Source organism: Dromaius novaehollandiae, chromosome 1 (genome assembly GCF_036370855.1).
Source record: "Dromaius novaehollandiae isolate bDroNov1 chromosome 1, bDroNov1.hap1, whole genome shotgun sequence".
NCBI classification, from domain to species: Eukaryota; Metazoa; Chordata; class Aves; order Casuariiformes; family Dromaiidae; genus Dromaius; species Dromaius novaehollandiae.
Genome location: NC_088098.1, coordinates 135617376 through 135637283, shown reverse-complemented (window position 1 = coordinate 135637283; position 19908 = coordinate 135617376). Strand labels below are relative to the sequence as shown.

The 19908-nt window shown below is 47.0% G+C and overlaps 1 protein-coding gene across 4 annotated transcripts in view; it reads left to right on the top strand.

Moving 5' to 3' along the window:
- The first annotated feature begins 280 nt into the window (after positions 1-280).
- Positions 281-19908, top strand: part of NHS (NHS actin remodeling regulator) — a 267912-nt gene continuing 248284 nt past the window's right edge. For all 4 annotated transcript variants that reach the window (XM_064499608.1, XM_026120723.2, XM_026120724.2 and 1 more), the window contains exon 1: positions 281-1014. In XM_064499608.1, coding sequence (XP_064355678.1) covers positions 624-1014 — 391 coding nt within the window. In that variant the 5' untranslated portion in view covers positions 281-623. The remainder of the gene's footprint in view (positions 1015-19908) is intronic.

Below are 19908 nucleotides of genomic sequence, written 5' to 3'. Positions count from 1 at the left end.
TACGCGCGTCTGCCGCCCGTGACTCGCGGTTCACGCGCGGATTTTCGCGCCCGCTCCGCTGTCCAGAAGAGCAGGTAGCAACCCTGGACGGCCTTCGGGGCCCGAGGGCAGCAGCGGCGCCCTCGGCCCCGCCTCCCTCCGCCCCCCCCGCGGCAGCGCTGCCGCCGGGGCGCCGCGGCCGAGCCCCCCCCGCGGGGGCGGCGGGCGGCGGCGGCTCCCGGGGCCGGCAGCTCCCCCCCGCGGCGGCGGCGGGCGGCGGCGGCGGCGGCGGCGCGGACTCCCCCGCCCCCGCGCTGCCGCCGCGCTCGCCCCGCCTCGGCACGGCGCTCGCGGGGCGCCGCGCTGCGGGCTCTCGGGCCGCCCCTTCGCACCCGCCGCCGGAGCGGGAGCGGGAGCGGGAGCGGGAGCGGGACGGCGCGGCGGCTCCCCGGGCAGCGGCGGATGCGCGGCCGCCACCTCGCAGCGCGCGCACGGAGCGAGCCGCCGCCGAGGCCATGAGCCGCCCGCGGGCGGCGGCGGCCCGCGAGTGACGGCGGCGGCGGCGGCGGCGAGGGGGGACGCGACGCGCCGCCGGCGGCCGCGGCAGCCCGGAGAGCCCCGCGGGGCCGCGCCGCGGCTCGGCCATGCCCTTCGCCAAGCGGACCGTGGAGCCGCAGTGGCTGTGCCGGCGGCAGCCCGCCGCCTCGGCGCTGGAGGAGAGTTTGGGCGCGGAGCCGCCGCCGCCGCCGCGGGACCCGCCGCCGCCGGCGGAGCCGGGCGAGGGTGCGGAGGCCGGCGGCGCGGAGAAGGAGGCGGCGGCGGTGCTGATGGTGCTGGACCTCTGCGCCGTCAGCAACGTGGCCCTGTCCCGGGTGCTCCGGCAGCTCTCCGACGTGGCCCGGCACGCCTGCACCCTCTTCCAGGAGGTGGAGGCGGACATCCAGGGCGCCCACCGCCGCGCCCGGGCGCTGCACGGCCGCATCGCCGCCCTCCAGGGCGCCGTGCGCGGCCTCGACCCCAAGCAGGAGGCAGTGCGTAAGTACCGCGGGCAGGCGCGCAGCGCCTCTTCGGCCGGGGCACCGCGGCTCCGTGCGTGCGTGAGCGAGCGCGGGCACCCGCGGGGGCAAGCGGCGCCGAGGCAGGACCGACCCCCGGTGCAAGGGGGTCCGGGGGAAGCTCCGGCTGCCGGCGCGGCGGCGTGGGAAGGGGCCGCGCCGCGCCGGGCGGGCTGCGGCGGCGGCCGGCGCGGTGGGGCGCGGTGGGGTGGGCGCCGCTCCGCGCCGCGGTGATGCCAGCGGGAGGGATGATGTCAGTGGTTTCTGCCTTACGTAAGGAGCTGCCTGACGGGGCTTTCGGGGGCTGCATCCTCTGCAGCGGCGGGTTTGGCAGGGGAGGGGGTCGCGGTGGCGTGCGGGTCCCCGGGACGGCGGTGGCGGTGTGGTTATATCGCCCCGGGCGTCTTTGGTTTTCCTCCGTTTGCCGGTCTGTCCGCCCTCCCGGGCGAATTCCCATCCCCTTAGAAGTATCTCTGACTTCCTGACTCAAATTTTAAGCTCTTAGATAGGAATAACAAGACTGCGATGTCTCTGGTCAGCTTTTGGGGCCATAAAATGAGAAAGTTTGGTTAATGACTTCTTTCTGTTTAAAGAGTGGTCTTGAAGAGCCTGAGGCGGGGGGGGGGGGGGGGGGGGGCGGCGGCGGTGAGAAAGAGAAGGGGAAGAAAATGATCAAGGCAATATGTGACTTCTGTTGTGAGCAATAAGTGTTTGAATCCTGCCTCTTCTCCCCCCAAACTATAAAAGCAGTGACAGGCTGTGTCGTCCTAACAGCTGCTGATTTCTGCTGAATATGGCTCGTGTTCACAGCAGTGTAATGATTTTATACACTCACTGATGCATTCGCTTCCCAAATGCTTCCAAGTATGTATCTTTCTCATAGGTAGGGCTTTCGACTGAAAGTCTGGAATAGCAGAGATCGGTGTGGGTCCTGCCCTCCTCTTCGTAGCTGGCTTAGAAAAAGCAATGGCTTCAAATGGGAATTTGGCTCCGTTTTTGCCTTCTGCTACTCCCCTGTAAATCCTGAGTATCTCCAGTGAGCATAGCAGAGTAAATTTACACTAAGATAAATGAGAACGTGCCCTCTTTTAGGTGTTTTTAATGAACATGCCATTTAAAAATTCCTGCTCTGGCTTTCCTCCCCTTTGGAGCAGCGAGGCATACACGTAGCCCTTCTAGGATCAGCGAAGCTGTACTGATTAACAGAATCAAGCCTTAAGTATTCAGAGGTATTTAAACTAGATTCGCAGCAGCTGCACAGTGACTTTGGTGGTGATATATTAATATACATCAACTGCAGATCAGACCCACGGAGGCTTTCTGTGGTTTCAGGGCTAGTATGTAATCAGAGCGGAGTGCTGGGCTGTGATTGGAAACTGCAGTGAGAAGGAGGGTTGGATGGTATAGTGAGAGAACTATCTGAGGAAATGAAACTCCTTGTATCACATTCTCATCTGCAAGTCTTTTGAGCCGAGTAGCTGTGGGTATATGCTAGTGTAAGTGAGAGCAGAGCTTAGGCTTTCTAGTACGGATGGCTTTTTTCTTTGTGGATTGTGCAAGTGCAGCTTGTTTTCAAATCACTGCAAATCTTGGTGTTACAGCACAGTTATTTCATTTGCTTCCTCAGAGAGAGACTCTGGCTTTATCCCTAAATGGATAATTTGGTGCTCTTCTGTTTTCTTTTAAACCCTTCTCTCTTTAGGAGTGAGATACTTTTGGTCGTGAGCTTCCCTGTGCCCTCCTGCTGTTCCTCCGCTCGCCCTCTATACACACCACACGCAGCGCAGTGCCGCTAATAGTGCTGCAGACATCCCTCGGCCTGATAGCCAAGGGCTGCTCGCAGTGCCGGTCTGGGCTGCTGCCGTCTTCCTGTAGGTGTGCATCCTGCCTCCTGCTATACAGCTGCTCACAGGCACGTCACCCAGTCCTCGTAACTTCTGTCCTACAGTGCTGGGCTATGTGTGCTTTAAATGTGAGTGCCTCCATACTGACCTGATGTGCAGAGAGAGCTGGCTTCTTTGCATGCTCAGGCTGCTTCTAGTCCCAGGCCAGTGTTGGACCAGCACAGCTGCATTTGCATAATGCTGCATCTGAACATCTCAAATGGTACCTGGAGCTGGACTGCACCATTCTGAGTATCTTCTCCCTGCCCCCGCCCAAAACCACACGTGTCCACAGCAACACCTCCCTGTGGCCTGCAGGCAGTTCAGTGTTCTCAAGGGCCACATAAAACTGCGTGGCAGGAAACTGCCCATCCTTGTGGTAGTGCATAAAACAGCATGCTGTGCATAGTAGTAGTGCATAATATAGGAGGCTGGTACCTTCTCCTTCATTATTACTTTCAGCAAAACTATAGTAATGTTGGTTTTAAGCATGAAGTGCCCACACAATTCATTGGTGACACAATTTGTTGCATTCAAGTCACAGCATCCGTTTGTTCTTTTGAAACCAGCAGAGCAGTTGCAGTTGGTCGCAGCTCTGCCCAGGATCTCACCGGCCTCCCATTTAGGCATGCTGACTTCTGGCTTCAGCAGCGAACTTGGGAATGATGAGGTGGCCTCTGGGCTGCCTTGTGGCTGTCCAGCCCAAATGACCAATTGCTCACTTAGATGTTAGACCAACTCAGAATGGGCTGGAGATCTGAAGTCACACCACATGGGACAAGATGGCAGTAGGCATGCAGCCACTGCAGCCATGTCATGGCTGTAACGCTAGTGCTGAACATGTTGCATACCAGGAGTTTGGATGTGCTGGACTGCCCATTTTTACTGAGATGATGTATGCTAGTATGTTAGCGTAATGACACAGTCCTGCCCAACTATGCATTTTTAAAACTGTGAGGTTATCCTGCCACAATAAAACATTCTTGATGTTGCAACACCAACTGCAGAGTAGTCATTTGAGAGTAATGCTACCAGACATGCCCTAGATACTGGGCTGTAACATTTGAAGGCCTTTTCCTCCTTGCCTCATAAGCCAACTGGATTCCAAGATTCCCTCGTGAAGGGACAGGCTGGCTGAGGAGGAGGAGGAAAAAATGGGTTTTGGGGCTCTGGGAGCTAATAGTTGCAAAGTGAGGGGTCCTTAGCCCAATCCACTGCCCAGAGCACCAGTCCTCGGCAGTCACAGAGATGGTATTGAGGGGAAGGGCAGGAGGGAAGGAGCTCCCTTAAAAATAGCCTGTCTTAGAATTTCATATAACATTGACTTATTTAACACTGAAAATTATGGATTCTCATATTCAAATAAAACATCTGTGTTGGGATCAGGGAATTTTAACAGAAATTTCAAATGAATTCAGAATGGCATTTTTCTACTAATGCTTATCACTACTGCTTTCATTTTCCCGAGGCCTTAATGTTCTCAGCTTCATTGCTATCAAGGTAGGATATGCCTTGTTTTAAGAAAAGCATTTAAACTTCTCTACTGAGCTGCTGTTAGACGTATTTATCTGTGTGTTCCTCTTGTTTTTGCCACCGTTGAGAAAGTGCGATTGGAAAATCTTGTTAGGCACCATAAAGGACTAAGCCTAGGAAGTCAAACAGGTCTTCTTCAAAAATACCAGGTCTCTCCCCCCTGCCTTCCCAGATGCTGCTTGTCCTTTCATCTTTCCTATAAGCCTCTGGCCAGTTAGCGTCTTGCAAATATGAATCCTTTGCCACCCTCTGACTAGAAAAGAAACAAGGGTGAGAAATGTTTTCCTGCTTAGCTCCTGGGCTAACTATTTTGCCCTTCTGCCACTCCAAGTAGTTTACTGCTTTTCATCAGCACCAGCTCCGGGATCTACTTCTAAAGCAGAAGCATGTGGGAGTAGTATGATTGTTGTCAGTCTTGCCATTGCTTAGGCTTTTCTTAATAACAGCAAGAGAACCCTGTGGTGTGTTATTAGTTTTATTATCTTGGTAACTCAGATATCTAGGAAAAGTGCTGGATTTGTGTATAGACTTGGAACTCCGTGCCTCCGTTCATATTTGGAAAAATAATTTCTCAGTCCAGGGAACTACAAATCTGGCAGTCTCAGTGGAATATTGTACTTTTCAGAAGCTGATGATGTAACTCATCTTACTTTCTTAATAATTGGTAATGATTGGGCAGCAGATTTTTAAAGCCCTAGTTAAAAAGATTCTGTTTGCATCTTAGTATCCTGGATAATTCCATATGTTCCAGGCTTTTTTTTCCAAAGCATCAATGTGTTACCAGAAGTGGATCTTTCTAAAAGCTGAATCCTTTCCAGGGTTTGCTTGCTATGTCCTCATTGTGCCGTTTTTCCATTCCTGGTTGTCCATCGTACTAGCAGTTAGTGTTACAGCCACCTAGAAGCGGGGAGCTCTCGTGTTATTCTGCTCTTCAGAAATCCCTGGACCAACTCTGCAATGAGTTTCCTTATACTTTTTTCTCCTTTGCTGAAGTAATGGTACTGAGATAAAAAGACAGTTGTGATTCTTTTACCATTTTAGGCTGTGCATTAATTTATTCCATTTCATTGATGTCAGTTACTGAAAACAGCCTGGCTAGTTTCACTTTTACTTTTAGCTTGTTTCTTTTTTTTCTTTTTTTCTTTTTTTACACACCGATCTAGTGCTCTTCTGTTTGGGTTTTGAGAACTGAAGGGAAATGTTTAATCAATTGCTAGGTTTTTATGTGCCTTCTGCCACAGTTCTACCATTTTTACAAAACATATGTTTGGATCCAAAGCTCAGCGGATAATACCTCTCCTCCTCCTTGACTTAACATGCTGAAATCTCAATTACTGCTGAAACAGAATCTATAAACTTTCTCTCTAAAGCTATGGTCGTAGGATATGGCTACGTCGAAAGGCCATCCCATGGCCAGCTCTTGGTCATCATACTTGCACAAACCTGCAAACAGGTGCATAAGGCTTTAAGAGTAGGTGCCATATTGAAGGAAAGAAGACGGAAGTGCATTTGGGGAAAATAAGGGCTGTACTTTGTCCCAGCTTTGCAAACGTCTAGGGAATTTAAAGCGCCATTTATGTTCTGTGGATTTACTTTTGTGCTGGGGCACAACTGTAGACTCCCACAAAATGGATACGTTTGCACCAGAATGCCTTGGACACTGCCAGAGACGGATCGGGACAGGTTTCTGCCTTTCCTTAACTCTCTCCTGTAGTGTTTTTTCTGTGTCTGAAGCAGACCGTAAGCATATCTGAGCGTAAGGGTAGTTGCACTTTTAGAAACACACCCTAATGTGGTCTTGGGGACGTGAGGCACAAGAGTGTATTCAGAACTCCCTTTATACTTTGAAATCATACTAATTAGCAAATCCTTCTCGGGTGCATAATAAAACCCCCAAAGAAAAACAGACTGTACATTGGATGTATTAATCAATTGCCTTGAGCATTATGTCCTACACCCACACAAAGTGAATGACACAGCCTCTTCATTTGTCCTTTGGAAATGGAGAAACGCTTTTGTCTTTATTTGCCAGATGAGGTTTTTGGTTTTGTGTTTGTTGCTGCTTACTCATTTGTTTCATAGAACTTTCCTCGCTAATGCACTTTACTGTAGTTTTCCCATCAATGCAAATAGCTCAAGTTGTGGGTGTGGGAAAGTTGGAAAATTTCCTCCGTGCTTGCCTTCTTCTAAATGCAGAAGGGTGATGTCAAGTTAGCGGAGTCTGAAGGAGTGGGAGGCCAAACCATTGGTTTTCCTGTTTACCTTTTACTACTGTCAGAACAACAAAGAAACATAAGGAGAAAAACCTGCTAACTTAAGAATCTCATTCAGACCTTACTGTAACATTAGATAGAGTACAGTCATTTAGGAAGAAGACTCCTTATCTTTGTTTACAGCATAGTGATAGAAGAGCTTTTACTTAAGAAAACAAACATGCAGAGTCTGGAGTTGAGAGGTTTTTCATCCATTTAGAAAGTGATAGATTGTAATAGGAAGAAATTTGTCAGATCACTGTGGCAGCGATGTAATGCTTGGGAATTTGTGGTTGTCACCTTCAGTCACGTTGACTTGTATGAAGCAGACTCTGGCCTCTCTGCAAATAACAGCAGAGTGTAAAATCCTTTGTCCTGCTCAAGTCAACAAGACTTTCAGTGGAAAGTCCCCGAGAGCCCAGTGCTCAGGTAGATCGCTAGCTCTTTATCTGGCCTAACCTGATAACAGATGAATAGCAGATGGCTGTGGTTTTCCTCTGAAGTCAGGCCCTGCTATATAGATGTAAATCTTCAGGAATTTTGCTGAATCACATTCACTTGGTCTGCCATCAGTGTAGTATAGAAGTCCTTCACCTGTTCCAGAGTTGTTTGCTTTTCATCCCACAAATAGTACTTAAACCTGCGTTGCGGGTTTGAACTGTTTGGGGATTTGGTTGCTAGATGGAGATTCCTTCCAATCAATGGACCCGATATCCAGAAATACTCAGAACGTGTCATGAGCTGGATTCCCCCCTCACTGCGACTATATAGCTGTGTAGTATCATAGTCATAGTAGAACTGTTTCTGGCCTATACTCAAGAGCCAAGCAAGGCTCTCTGGTGTGTTTATTAGAAATACTGGTATAAATAGCTTAATTCCTTTAAGACCAGTGAGGTTTCCCTTACACAGGAATAAAACTGCAGAGAAAATGGAATCAGGCCCGTAAGAGACTTACACTTACCATGGATCTGATGGCATTACATAAATACTTCCCACAGCCCCTTTAAAACTCCATGTTTCTGTTTAAGCGCCATAGTATTTAATGTATTTGTTCATATGAATATGCAAGATGAGTTTTCCACTGAAGTCAGTGCAGTAACTCCTACTTCTGCCTAGATCCACTGCTGATACAGGTGACGTCCGGAGATGAAGAAATAAGCAGGCTCTGGTGACTTGCTGCAGACGTGGCAAGGTCATTTACCTGTTTATTCGCATACATAACAGACGGTAGTTTCCTTTTATGAAAGATGAAGGGCCTGGAGTGTTTCCAGAAACTATTGCATAGTTCTCAAATGTCCTTGGACTGAGGGAAGGACTTAGAGGAAGAAAATATAAGTATCCAGTGTAATGGTGCCACTCAGCTGCTGTTCTGGCTCAGCATCATGGGGTTTTGTTGACATTTCTTGCATAGATTTGCCTGTCCTGTGATTTAAATTTCAAGGATCGGATTATAGCTGGTCTGGCACAGATACATAAAGGTAGGGGGAAGATGTGGGAAGGCAGTTCTTAATACTCTCTGGCATGAACCAGCCACAACTTCTCTTTATCCTCTCTTGCAAAGGCGGATTTACTAAGTGTGGCTGCTTAAAGGCAGCACCTGGCTCTTCCTCCCTCCAAGCTGGATAGCAAAATAGAAGCAGTGCAGGGGAGCCCTGGCTGTGTTAGAAAGCCCCTAATCTGACACATTCTCTTCGCACATGCCTAGACACGTTGCCCCCAAATCAAATGCAGAACCTCAGGGAGCTCTTAAGGGCAATGTTATGATGCCCAAAGTGGAAAAAGTAGGACCAGCATATGTGAATAATACGCATTTTAAAAGCATCATTACACAGTTGTTTGGTCTTCTGAGTCGGAGAGCTGGGATTTTCAAAAGCTGTTCTTCCCAATCGCTTGGCATCTCCATGTAATCAAAGTCTGACATCAGGGTCTCTACTGGAGCTACTTGAGCTATTGGGCTGTGAAGAGGAGAAACTCTCTGCGTTACCAAGTGTGTATGGGGGGGGAAAGTTTTTCCACTTCCTTTGATGTATTAGCATCAAGAGAGGGAGTCTTAGCTTCATTCCTAATTGCTTCTCGTCTTTGAATTTATATACCAATATGTAAGTAACTGCAAAGGGAGATAGCAGAATTTATAAAAAGTTCAAAAAGGCAGGGCTTAGAGCATGATTAAAATAAAAGATAGCATACAGTGTGTGCTGTTTTTAGCTGAAATATCTCCCTAGAATACTTCCCATTTACATTCTCATTATATCTAACTGCTTCTAATGCACTGCTTAGTTTAACAACTGGCATGTTTTTAGGGTAGATTTTATAGTAGATATACACCCACTGTGTTCCTAACCTGAGACTTCAAATTGCTGTATCTGTATTGGACAATCCTTTCTTATACCTTCTTGGCTGAAGGCAGGAAGAAAGCAGTAGTGATGGGAACCTAATTAAGCCTGTGGTTTAATTACACCAGGAGTTGTGTACTTGAAACGCTGCTAGGTTCAATGAGTGCTGCGTGGTTCTGCCATGTTAAATCTCAGCAGAGAATGACATTTTTTTTTTTAATAGGATCACTGTAATTCTTACAAAGCCTCTGTGGCTTTCTCTTTCTTTTCAGCTGCAAAGGCAGTTGGACTTTGAACTATAGTCACTCAGACTGAGTCCCTGAGAAAGTTTGGAGGAGCTGTCTTGCTAGCGTGTGCATGTGATTAAGGAGAACGAGCATAGGGCGATGTGTTTGTATTATAAATATTCATCGCTTGTTCAGGCCTCTACACCTTTTCTCCTGCCTTCTCAAAGTTTTATTGTTAGCTTGCCGGTGTTTGGAAAGAGCTTTGAGTTGGGGTGGCAGGAGGGCAAGTTGGGGGGAAAAGGTGCTGATCTTTCTCCTTGAAGATATGAGTGACCTTCAGTGGCTGTAGAATCAGGACAGGACGTTTTTAGGGATGAGATACGTGGGGCATGTTGAAAAATTCCTCCCTAGGCATAGGCTTTGGGTTGCTTTAAAGGCAATACTGGGCTCTCATGACATACTCCATTTTGCCTTTGATTCTGAAAAAATTACCAAGTGTTGTGTCTCTTCAGACAGCCCTTATCTGTGACTGCAGAAACCAGATCTTGTTGATGGTGAAACTCAGGATAGGCAGCAGTGACTCAGTGGGATGCTGAGAGGCAAACTTCCTGTGACGTGGTACATGTGTTTCACACTATCTAGTGTTTCATGAGATCTGATGGGAGCAATCTAATTTTAAGTGAAATGATAAATTAATTATAATTGAATACTTATCACACAGATCAGAATGGCTCCAAAGAGGGAGTACTTCCCACTTCCTTTCTTTTCCCTAAGTTTGTGTGACTTTTAGGAAAAAGAGGAAAGGTTCTCACCACAAGCATGGTCCTTTCTTTGATGAAGTGGTTTTTGGTGAAATGCTGTGTACAGGAGGATAGTCAAGAACTGTATATTAATTCATTTCCCAAAAAGAAAAGCATGTGTCATGGGTTGACCACGGGCTTTCACATGCCTACACCTTACCCTGGACATTACAAAACTCTGCGTAGTCCAAGTTTTCAGTGCAAGCATCTTTATTTTTCCCTTGTTTTTGGGGGGGAGAGGGATTTCTCATACTTTTCCAAAGCTTCTCCTGCTGCACTGCTCAACTTCTGCTGCTTCAGGTTATGGTAAACACAGTTCCCCTAGCTGTCCCATACCGCAGCAGTTACCATCATCATGGAGATGACTATGTCAGCAGGCTGGAGATATCCAGCCTCTCCCCCAACAATTCACTCTGGTCCCCTGCAGCAAGCATTGCTGGAGCAACCTGAAGTCTTGGCCTCTGCAGCAAAGTGCCTGAAGTCTTGCACGCAGTTAGCATGCCAAAGCTAATTTTTCCCCATAGGATGGATTATTCAGTCAACACTATTTTTAGCCTGATTTCTTATCAAAACAAGTAGTAAGGAATAGCACACTGTGTATTTGTGTGTGTGTCTAGCAGGGAAGGTGGTGGGTGTACATGTGTAGCCCACACCAGCCATTCAGAAATTTTATATTTGTTATTCAACTACAATTTCACCTATATTGCCACAGGGTAGAAATCATAAAAAGAGGCTGCCAGGTAAGAGGAGAGAACAGACTATTAGCACTGCAGTTGGAGGAAGGACTTGTTCCTTATTAGGCACTAGAAAATCCACTGGGAAAGAATCCCATATAAATACTCCAACCCTATTAAAAAAAAAGTGCTTCAGTTGGAGCTCACATTTTCTTCAGTGTGAAAGTCAGTCCTTTGCATGACTTAAAAACTGGAGAAAACCAGGCTTCATTAGTTCCACTGCTTGCAAAGCTGCTTGTTCATATTCCTCTTTCCTCTCTAGAATTACTGATTATTTCTTTTCTTTTTTTTTTTTTTTTGGAAAATTTATGCCTTGAATGATTTTCCTTTTGGGCCATTCTATCCTTTTCTCCTTTCTTCACAACTGTTTCTTAGACGAAGCAGCTATGTCTCTACTTTTGTCTTAATGGTAAAGGCAACCTCACCTCATTTTGAGAATGAACAGTATTAATTTTTACAGCTGTGGTTTATTCTCCATTGATTATCTTTAATGTGATGCTGTCTTGTTCAGTGTACTCACCAAGCTTACTGATAACCTACTAAGATTTAATTAACTTCCCCCCCCCCCGCAAATAACCTGATTTTGATAGATGTTGTAAATGCATTCATCATGACTAGCACATTAAAATCATTGTATTAAGTTCCCTTACTTTCAAATTGCACTGTTTGAAGTGTATTTTGTGGCAATCATCTCGTCATTACTTTGCTAATAGCCTGAAATAAGATTCACTACTTTGTGATTTCAGCAATATTTTCTGGCCTCTATTATAGCTACCGCAGGCTTGATTCTGCCTTGCTGCCCAGACAGAGATTGGACAAGCTGTGTTCTGGATAAAAGTCCTCCTGATAGAGACTGGTAGGCTCACACGAAGGGCTCCTGTTGGGAAGTGACACCTCCGCGGGCGGGAATGGGGGATGTCCCTTTGCAAGGCAGAGGGGCAAAGCGACGCTAATGTGCCCGCGGATATCTCCGGTTTCACCCTCGTGCAGCCCAGGAGGCCGAGTGATGTGCCCAGGGCGTGGGGACTGCCACCCCGGCAGCATCCTGACCGCCAGCTGGGGCTGACCTGCCGGTTCGCTCAATCTTGGCTTCCTGCGCAAGGGGTATGTGCTGCCTGGCGTATTTACCCAGCCTGCGCTGAAAACTCTTCTAGGGAGCTCTGTCAATACATGCACAATTCACAGGGCAATTTCATATCCAACCTGAGCGTGCAATGAGGTGGGGTGGGGAAAGGAGAAGCCCTGTGTGAGGCACGGTGGGTCGAAGAATGAATGAATGTGTTACAGCTACCTTCGGCGGCTGTAATGTGGCTATTCATTTATGAAGTCGTCCAAGTGGAACTTAACACAAATTATTAATTTAGATTAGAAATATTTTTCATTTATCTGCTTGTTCCTAAGTGCTGTGCTGAAGAACTTAGCAGAATGGCAATTTGTTAAAGGAAATGAGAGGGAACTGCAAAATACTGCAGCTGGGGGTGATTATTTTTCTCCTTCCCAGAATTTCAGCTCCTGTTTGGCTGTAGATCTGCCTTGATAAGCACCATCTTGGACTGTGAGATTGAAAGGGTCTGCTACCATAAAATAAATGAATCTCCCAATTGTGTGCAGACCTTTTTTAACAATAGTTGAAGTGGAAGAGTCCTGGACAGCCTCTTTTTCCTCAAAATGCTGTATATGACTAGAAAAGAAATATCTTTTTATGTGTCTATGTATATACATAAACACATGGTTAAAGGAGGCAGATCAGTGGAAAAACTGGGCAAGACAACATTGCTCATTGACCTTAAAAAAATTTTATGGAGGGGGGAAGAATTTTTATGATCAAATCAGCAGCAACTTGCTTAAGCAAGGGGGAAAATACTCAGTATAGCCCTCATTACAAAGTTAACAATTCAAGGTAATTGATGTCTCTCGTGTTCTTTCCTTTTTTTGACTTTGTGTTTTTATCCAAAAGCATCCGGTGGTTGAGTTCACTTCTTTCCCATCTCCTCCCTCTCAAACTGGAAGATTGGCCCGGCCCTAAGGGGTTGCGGTGGTGTTGATGGAAACTCTTCTACTCAATGTAATAAGTGGTCCTGCCCCAGGGGCGGGATACATCTTGCTTGGGAATGGGAGGACGATGCTGTTTGGTTGTGCTTATCATCCTGACTTGCAAGAGTAAACCCTTGCTTTTGAATGAATTGTCCCTGCTGTATTGCAGCAAGGGTTGAAAAATAAAAAAAGCCTAGAAAACCTCAGCCTAGTTCATGAAACTGATTCTTCCAAGGGAACAGATGGGAAAGTGAAATGTAAAGTGATGCGAGTCTACGCTGTAGTTTGCAGACACACTGAAGGAAAATGTTGTACTCATATTTACTATTGCAAAGAAAGGCATATCCTGCTTTGTTCCCTTTTGAAACAATCCAACCTTGGGCTTGTTAAATATGTCACTATAGAAGTTGGCACATACTGACCTTGTTTGCTGCGGTGTGTTCTTTTATAGCATCTTGATTCTAGTGGCATGAGCCAGATGGACACAGCCCTAGAGCTAAATGCTGGATAACATAATTAAATGGTCTAGTATGGAAGGCTGGAGCTGACTGAGTCAAACTTTGGCCAAAACTTCAATACTTTTTAGTGCAAGATACATCTGCTGTGTCAAAGCGTTTTTTTGTTTTTTTTCTTTCAGACTCTATTGTTTGGGTTTGAGGATGTTAAATCAGATACCAAAAATATTTTCATCTGCGTAATGTAAAGCAATCTCTACTTCTCTGTGTCCTGATAGTGCTGCAGGAATATTTTACAATCTTGTAGAACAAGCTGAAAGCCCACCTGTGTTTTTCCTTCAAATCTGTGTAGCCTTTTTCCTGCTATGTTTTGGAGTCTTGGTTATCAGTTGTGAGCATCACTTGAACCCATCCTTCCCAGCAGTCTGCGCGGTCACAGCAGAGAGCTCTGAGGACACTGGGATGTGGCTCTGCACTTCTCACTGTGAGGCTGGGGGCTGAGGAGCCTGGTTTCACAGTGACCGGGAAACCACGTCAGAGGTATTTCTGTCACACTGCAGCCTTTTCCTTCCTGGCTTCCTATGCCATTTATAGCAAGTGAATTGTGTCTCCCACCTCCCCTTTTGCTCCCCCTCCTTGACATAACCAGTTACGCAGCTCTGAGGATGTGGAACAGCTGACCTTTCTTGTCTGCTTCATCTTTGCATCCTAGTTGCTTTCTGAGGCAATGGGTTCCCATACGTAATGTTTATTGGCAGCTCGTGTTGTCTTACCTCAACAGTGTACAACCTTTGGAAGGACAGTGCCAGAGGAGGGTGCGTGGGAGAGGAGCTGGCAATGGGATTGGAGTGGGTAAAGAAGTTGTCTCTGTCTTTCCTGAAAGAGTGCCCACTAAAGCTGTGTTTGCAGAAGCTTTGCTACACAACGTGGATTGTTTAAAATAACTCGGATGCTTCTGGCCTATCCTTTCAGCAGATGTGCATCTGAGGATTGGGCTCATCTTGAAAGGGCTGGATCAAAAAGAGATTATTTTTCTTTTGGCCCCTAAGAGCCCTCCTCCAAGTGAATGTTATCCTGGAGCAGTTGCATTATCCTAAGAGCCATGCCAGAAGAAAATTCAGACCAGTGTCTCCTTTCTTACAGCCAGGGAAGTTTTCTGTTGTGGAGCAGTGCTGATGTCTCCATTAAGTAGTACAATCACAAATACGTTACAGTAGGGTATTCCAGGTCTGAATAAAGCTGAAACTTGCTCACTGGCACCAACAGTTGGCCAGGACAAAGCCTGTGAAGCATTTTCAGTACTGCTGCAGCCCTCAAAGTCTTACAGGCTATAGGCCTTAACCTAAAGACTGAACTGTCGTCTAGCTGTCCAAACATGAGTTTACTCTTCCATCCTGATGCCTTTCATGGGATATGATATGATTTAAAGGAAACTGTTCACAGGCCATAATTGCAGGAGCTCACCCCCTTCCAAAGCAGCTATGTAACTGCCCTGCACAACGGCTTGCTCCTGGGATCTTGAAAGGCCGCATGGAAATGAAAGCATCTTTTCTGCCTCTTTTCTGCCAAAGTGAAATGTGTGTACCATTTCATTTACGGGAAAATACAGCAGGTGGCTTTTGGGTGGACTCAGCTGTTATCTCTATATGGCTGGGAGGCACAAAGGGGGGACCCAGCTCCAGCCCGGTGCTGAGAACCTCCCGTGGTGGGTTGGGAACGTTCAGCTTTGCAGGCTGGAGGTGAGGAGGAGGAGCAGGAGCAATGAGGGTGAGCCGGATTCTCCAGCGACAGATACTGTGCAGGTAGGTACCCCAGGCGCACAGGCCTGCTTTGTAAATGACCAGCAATTTGCCAGGCTGAGACTTTCAGATAAGGGAGAGTGGTTCTGCCCCAATGGACAAATGCTTCCTGCTGCTGTGCAGTTGTACCTGGTGAAGGTAGTACCTCGAGGTGATATTCTTCATTCTCCCTTCAGTAAGCAGGATTTCTTGTTACTGAGAACTGCAGGCTTTGTCCCTTGAGGACCAACCTTAAGTTGAACTGAAGTCTGCATTTGCCAATCTTTCTTTTGGAGGCCTGTATCATAGAGGAGAGTGAGCTTTCTTACGTTACAGACAACATGTCCTGGTTAATTACACTCATGTAAAGATGAGGTTGTACCGTGGGACTTTGTTTAATTAAAAAACAGTGCTGGGAAGTTTAATAAATGTCTGATGTGTTCTATCTGGCTGCTGAGTGCTAACACTGCACTTCTCCTTAGGTGCTCTCTCAGCCTCAGTCAGAAAGAGCCAACAGAGCTTGACATCTGTACTAATGAAAGGGGAGGATGGATTTTCATTATCTGTCCAACACGGCTGGTGTCTGGCATTGCACTTCTCACAGCTTGGGCTTGTGTCTGGGCTTTGGGAAAAGGCCTGTGCGAGTTGTAGTGTTGGAGGAAATTTCGCAGGGCAGAATCCTAAGGCTTTCCTTGTGTAGTGGAAAAATCATGATCATGCATGTGAAATGTGGACTCAGAGGAACTTTGTGTGGGTGGTCTTGTTTTGATTCTTCCTCCCGCCCCTTTCCCTTCCTGCTCATATATACCAAAGTCTGTCATCTCTTTAACTTGAGTTTTTCTAATAATCACAGATAATATACAACAAAACAATAATAAAATGCCTGCATGTACAATCTTTCTGAACTGTAGAAGCCACAAGATCTCCTAGACATGCTTTCTGTTAGTACTGGCTTGTGAGAGACCTAGCACTCCATGATGCCCATCTGTTAGCAGCATGTTTGAATGTGATTAATGTGAAAGTTGCAAGAATTGCATATAGCTTTTGCTAATCTATGACAGAGTCTATCACTGTTAATCTTTCACACTATTAAAATCATAATATAATAAACCTGGACTTATGGAAAGCTGCAGCTTTGCTTTTGTTACTGTCACCTTATTGCAGTTATTAAACTAATATTTCCTTTTCCTCCATAATTTGTAAGTACAGTAGGGGCAGTGTAGATATGATTCACCTGTGGAAGGACGTTTGAGTGATCATTTGTGGATGAAGTTGCTCAAGAAAGAGATGCTCCAGCATGAAAGGATTTGGAGAAACCTTAAATTTGATTGAGATTCCTGAGGGCAACTGGCCTGAGCAGACTTCATTAGGAGTCCGCCCTCCCCAAAAGTCCTAGAAAAGAGGCTGGTAAAGTAGCAAGCGGTGCCTTGCCACAGTAGTTCTTTACTGCATCTGGGGACAGATTAGAAATCGTTTTGGCTTACCCACCCATGACAGTAAGGCTGCCTCATTATCAGCACTGATGGCGCTCTGTTTGATCAGAACTGCTGTGTCTTTAAAAGAGATTGCTGGCAGGATAAGCAGTGTTATGGCACAAGCCGGGGCTTGTGCTTGCTGGAGCAGGTTGACACTACAGGAAACAAATAGGGGAGGACCCAGAGAAGGAAGACTGCTTTCTTCTTATAGCTGCTTGTGTTGGAAAGGATCAAAGAAACCATAACAAGTCAGTATCTTTCTTTAAAGAAAATTTCAGAAGAATGAATCAATTAAATAGTAGTTTACTCAAGTTCTGCAGGTGGCTTGTAAAGTGTAATTGGATCTCCCTTACCTTTTAAACCCGGATCTACAGCTTTGTTCATTTTTTTGTGGGGGGAGACCCCCATTCTTGGATTTAGAGTGTGGGACTGGTAACAGGGAGGGCTTGTTTTAAAAATTACTGTTTGGTGGCCTGATTACAAGGTGCATTTGTTTCCAGCAGGGACAATGATTGTACTTGGTCCAAACATTTCAAAACTACTTTTAATCCATGTTTGCAAGATCATCAGGCACCACAGGACAAATTGGGACCTGCCTCCCACTGAACTACCCCGTTGCTCCATCACACGCGGCTTCTTTGCAGCAGCCAAGCAGCTTGTCCGCATCTAATCATTGCAGAGAGTCCAAACCAGATCACATAGGCTAGTGGTGTCAGCGGGGTAGGTACAAAATGCACCGTCACAGAGATCAGACTGGCCTCTATGGGATTTTCTGAGTCTACTGTGTACCATTATATAATCCAGTCTTTGAAGCATTTAAGAATTTGAGGTACCATGATTAAAAGCTTCAAGTACTACGCTCCTTCATTTATCCTCTAAGAGAATAAGCACCAGTTTCGCTGCTCTGATCCATTATGAGGACTTGCAAAGAAGATGGACTCCACTCGCTGTCGGTCAGACCGAGTGGAGTAAAGGAGCTTTCTCCTTTGCTGGTAGCGAGTATGTTGTTGAAAAAGTGAAGCTGTTCAGTGTGGTTCCTCGAGGGCTGCTATGGCACAGCCTTCACCCAAGGCTCTCAGTGTTGCTCCTTTCTGATCATCCTCTGGATTGGATGGTGACATCCAGTGTCCTAAATCTGCCCTCAGCAGGAGAAGCGTGTACCTAATGCTTGAAGTAGCAAGCCGAGGTGATTACACAGCACGTAATGGGTTTGGGACCTTGCTTTGCTCTGCCCCCTTCTCCTCAGCTCTTTGGAAATCAGTAAGTGTTAATTCCCACTCCATGAGAAATCCCAAGAGCTTCTAGGAGGGTATTTCAAAACTTTGCAAAGCTGTGCATGATAGTATAAAATCTGTTTACTGGAGCCTTCATGGATCAGCTCTGTCCGGTACTAGTGTTGTACCATGCTGGGGTATCTCTGGATTTGGCAGAATCTTGGAGATGAGGGAAGAAGCGGGATAAGGAAGGTGTTCAGCTGCACCTTGAATGCCCTGCCATTGACTTAGGTTTTTGGCACACTTTTTAGTTGTTAAAATGTTCAGGGAAGAGGATTCTGTAAACACTTTTTTTTCTGTGTGTGTTTGTCTTCACTGAGTGCCTGCTCAGGCAAGGGCAGCATGCTTTAGCTACTAGTTAGCGTTGATGTCAAAGCAAAACTGAGGAACACTGGACGTTCCTGCTGCCGCATCTGCCCTGGTTCCTGATGAGCAGCAATGAACGGATGAATATTCACCAGTGCTGTTGCACAAACAAAGAAGTTAATGAAAAGCAGCTGATTATGTCGTTGTACACTGTCAAAACCCCTAAATAGCACTAAGATTCTTTAGAAACAGATGTTCTTATTTGGAAGCTCTTAGAAAGATAGTGGTAAGCATTTAAAAACGAAGCAGGGTAGGCACTGAACAAACTCTCTACTTTGGCTTTAAAGGGTTTGACGGTGAGGACTTTTATAGGAGTTTTTGTCTTGAAGCCTCAGCCGGAGTCTGAGTTTGACAGTGAGCTTCACTTTGGGCCGTGTCGCTGGTAACTGGAGCTGCCATGCCATTCTGTAGTGAGAGCATTAACTCACAGGGAAAAGCCTTTTTTAAGGTGATGCACTGGAAAGAAATAGCCGTTGGCAAGAAAACCTGCTGTGCAAACGGGAATTATACAAACCAGCTGTCTGGCCTCGTAGGAGATTATACGGCCCTTTTGTGCCTCCATGTGAGCAGTATTTAACCCTTGCTGTCGTTCCTGTGCGCTGCTGCGGCGGATGAACTTCCTCCGCCGATGCCTCAGCGGAGCCAGAGAACAAAGCGGAGACTGAGGAGACTGTGAAAAGATGCGGGGCTGTCAGCGGGGCCGGCCAACCGTTAGGTCATTATTCAGGCAGACAAAGCTTTGCGCCCTTGTGAATCACTTCTGTGGGATTTTTTTTTCCTCCCCCCCTTTCTTTCGCTCTCAGAGGTAGCTCACAAAAAAAGGAGCTGGCGTGCCGAGCTGTTGCAGAAAGCTGGGTTATCTCCATTAACGTTTTTCTGCCCTCTGGAGGCAAAAACTGTCCCATGGCACATGACCTGAGTTGTGGCAGGGCCACCCCTCCTGTCCAGCACTGCCCGGCTCTGAGAGGGTGTAGGTACTGTGGCTCCTGTCGGCATTTCCCTTGGGAGAACCTGATTCTCTTCTCAGCTGTGGAAGGAGCACAGACCACTGCCCCCACAGTGTCCGCCCAGACTCTTTTTTTAATTGCTTCTACCGTTGGAGGAGGACGCCATGGGTCTGGCCCGTGGCAGGAGACCTACATTAACTCCTGTGTTTTATCAGCTGTTAGGAAAAGACAGGGAGCTGCGTGCATGCGTGCACCCACCGCTAGCTGTGAACATGCCTGAGGGTGACAGCCGGTTTGGGATGTTGTACACAGCCTTGCTGGCTGCTGCTGCTGCTGAAAGGGGGAGGAAATGCCCCGCGGAGGTGTTACGGGGACATGCAAATAACTGCATGGCCGCGTTAGTGGTAGCGTTATAACGGTGAGGAAGGGGGCAGCCCAGGGTCTCCACCGGCACAGGGCTGGGCTGTCATGATCTGCAGTAACACAGGGGAGGGGGATGAGGAGTACTCTTTCTGCCATGAGCCTCATGGCAGAAAAAAATGCTCAGGAAAATAGTTGTGATCAGAAAAAATTGTGTTGGGTGCCAGATGGTTCGCACGAAGTGCAGGAAGTAGTGTAGTAAAAACTAGTAACAACTGCCCACGCACGAAGCGCTATCCTGGAGAAGGAAGGACTGGTTTGGACAGATCCCTTCAAGCATGAGAGTTTCTAGCTCTTGTGTGTTTTTTTTCACTCTGTATGTAGTCATTGTACGTGCTACTATTAACCCTTTTTTTTTTAATC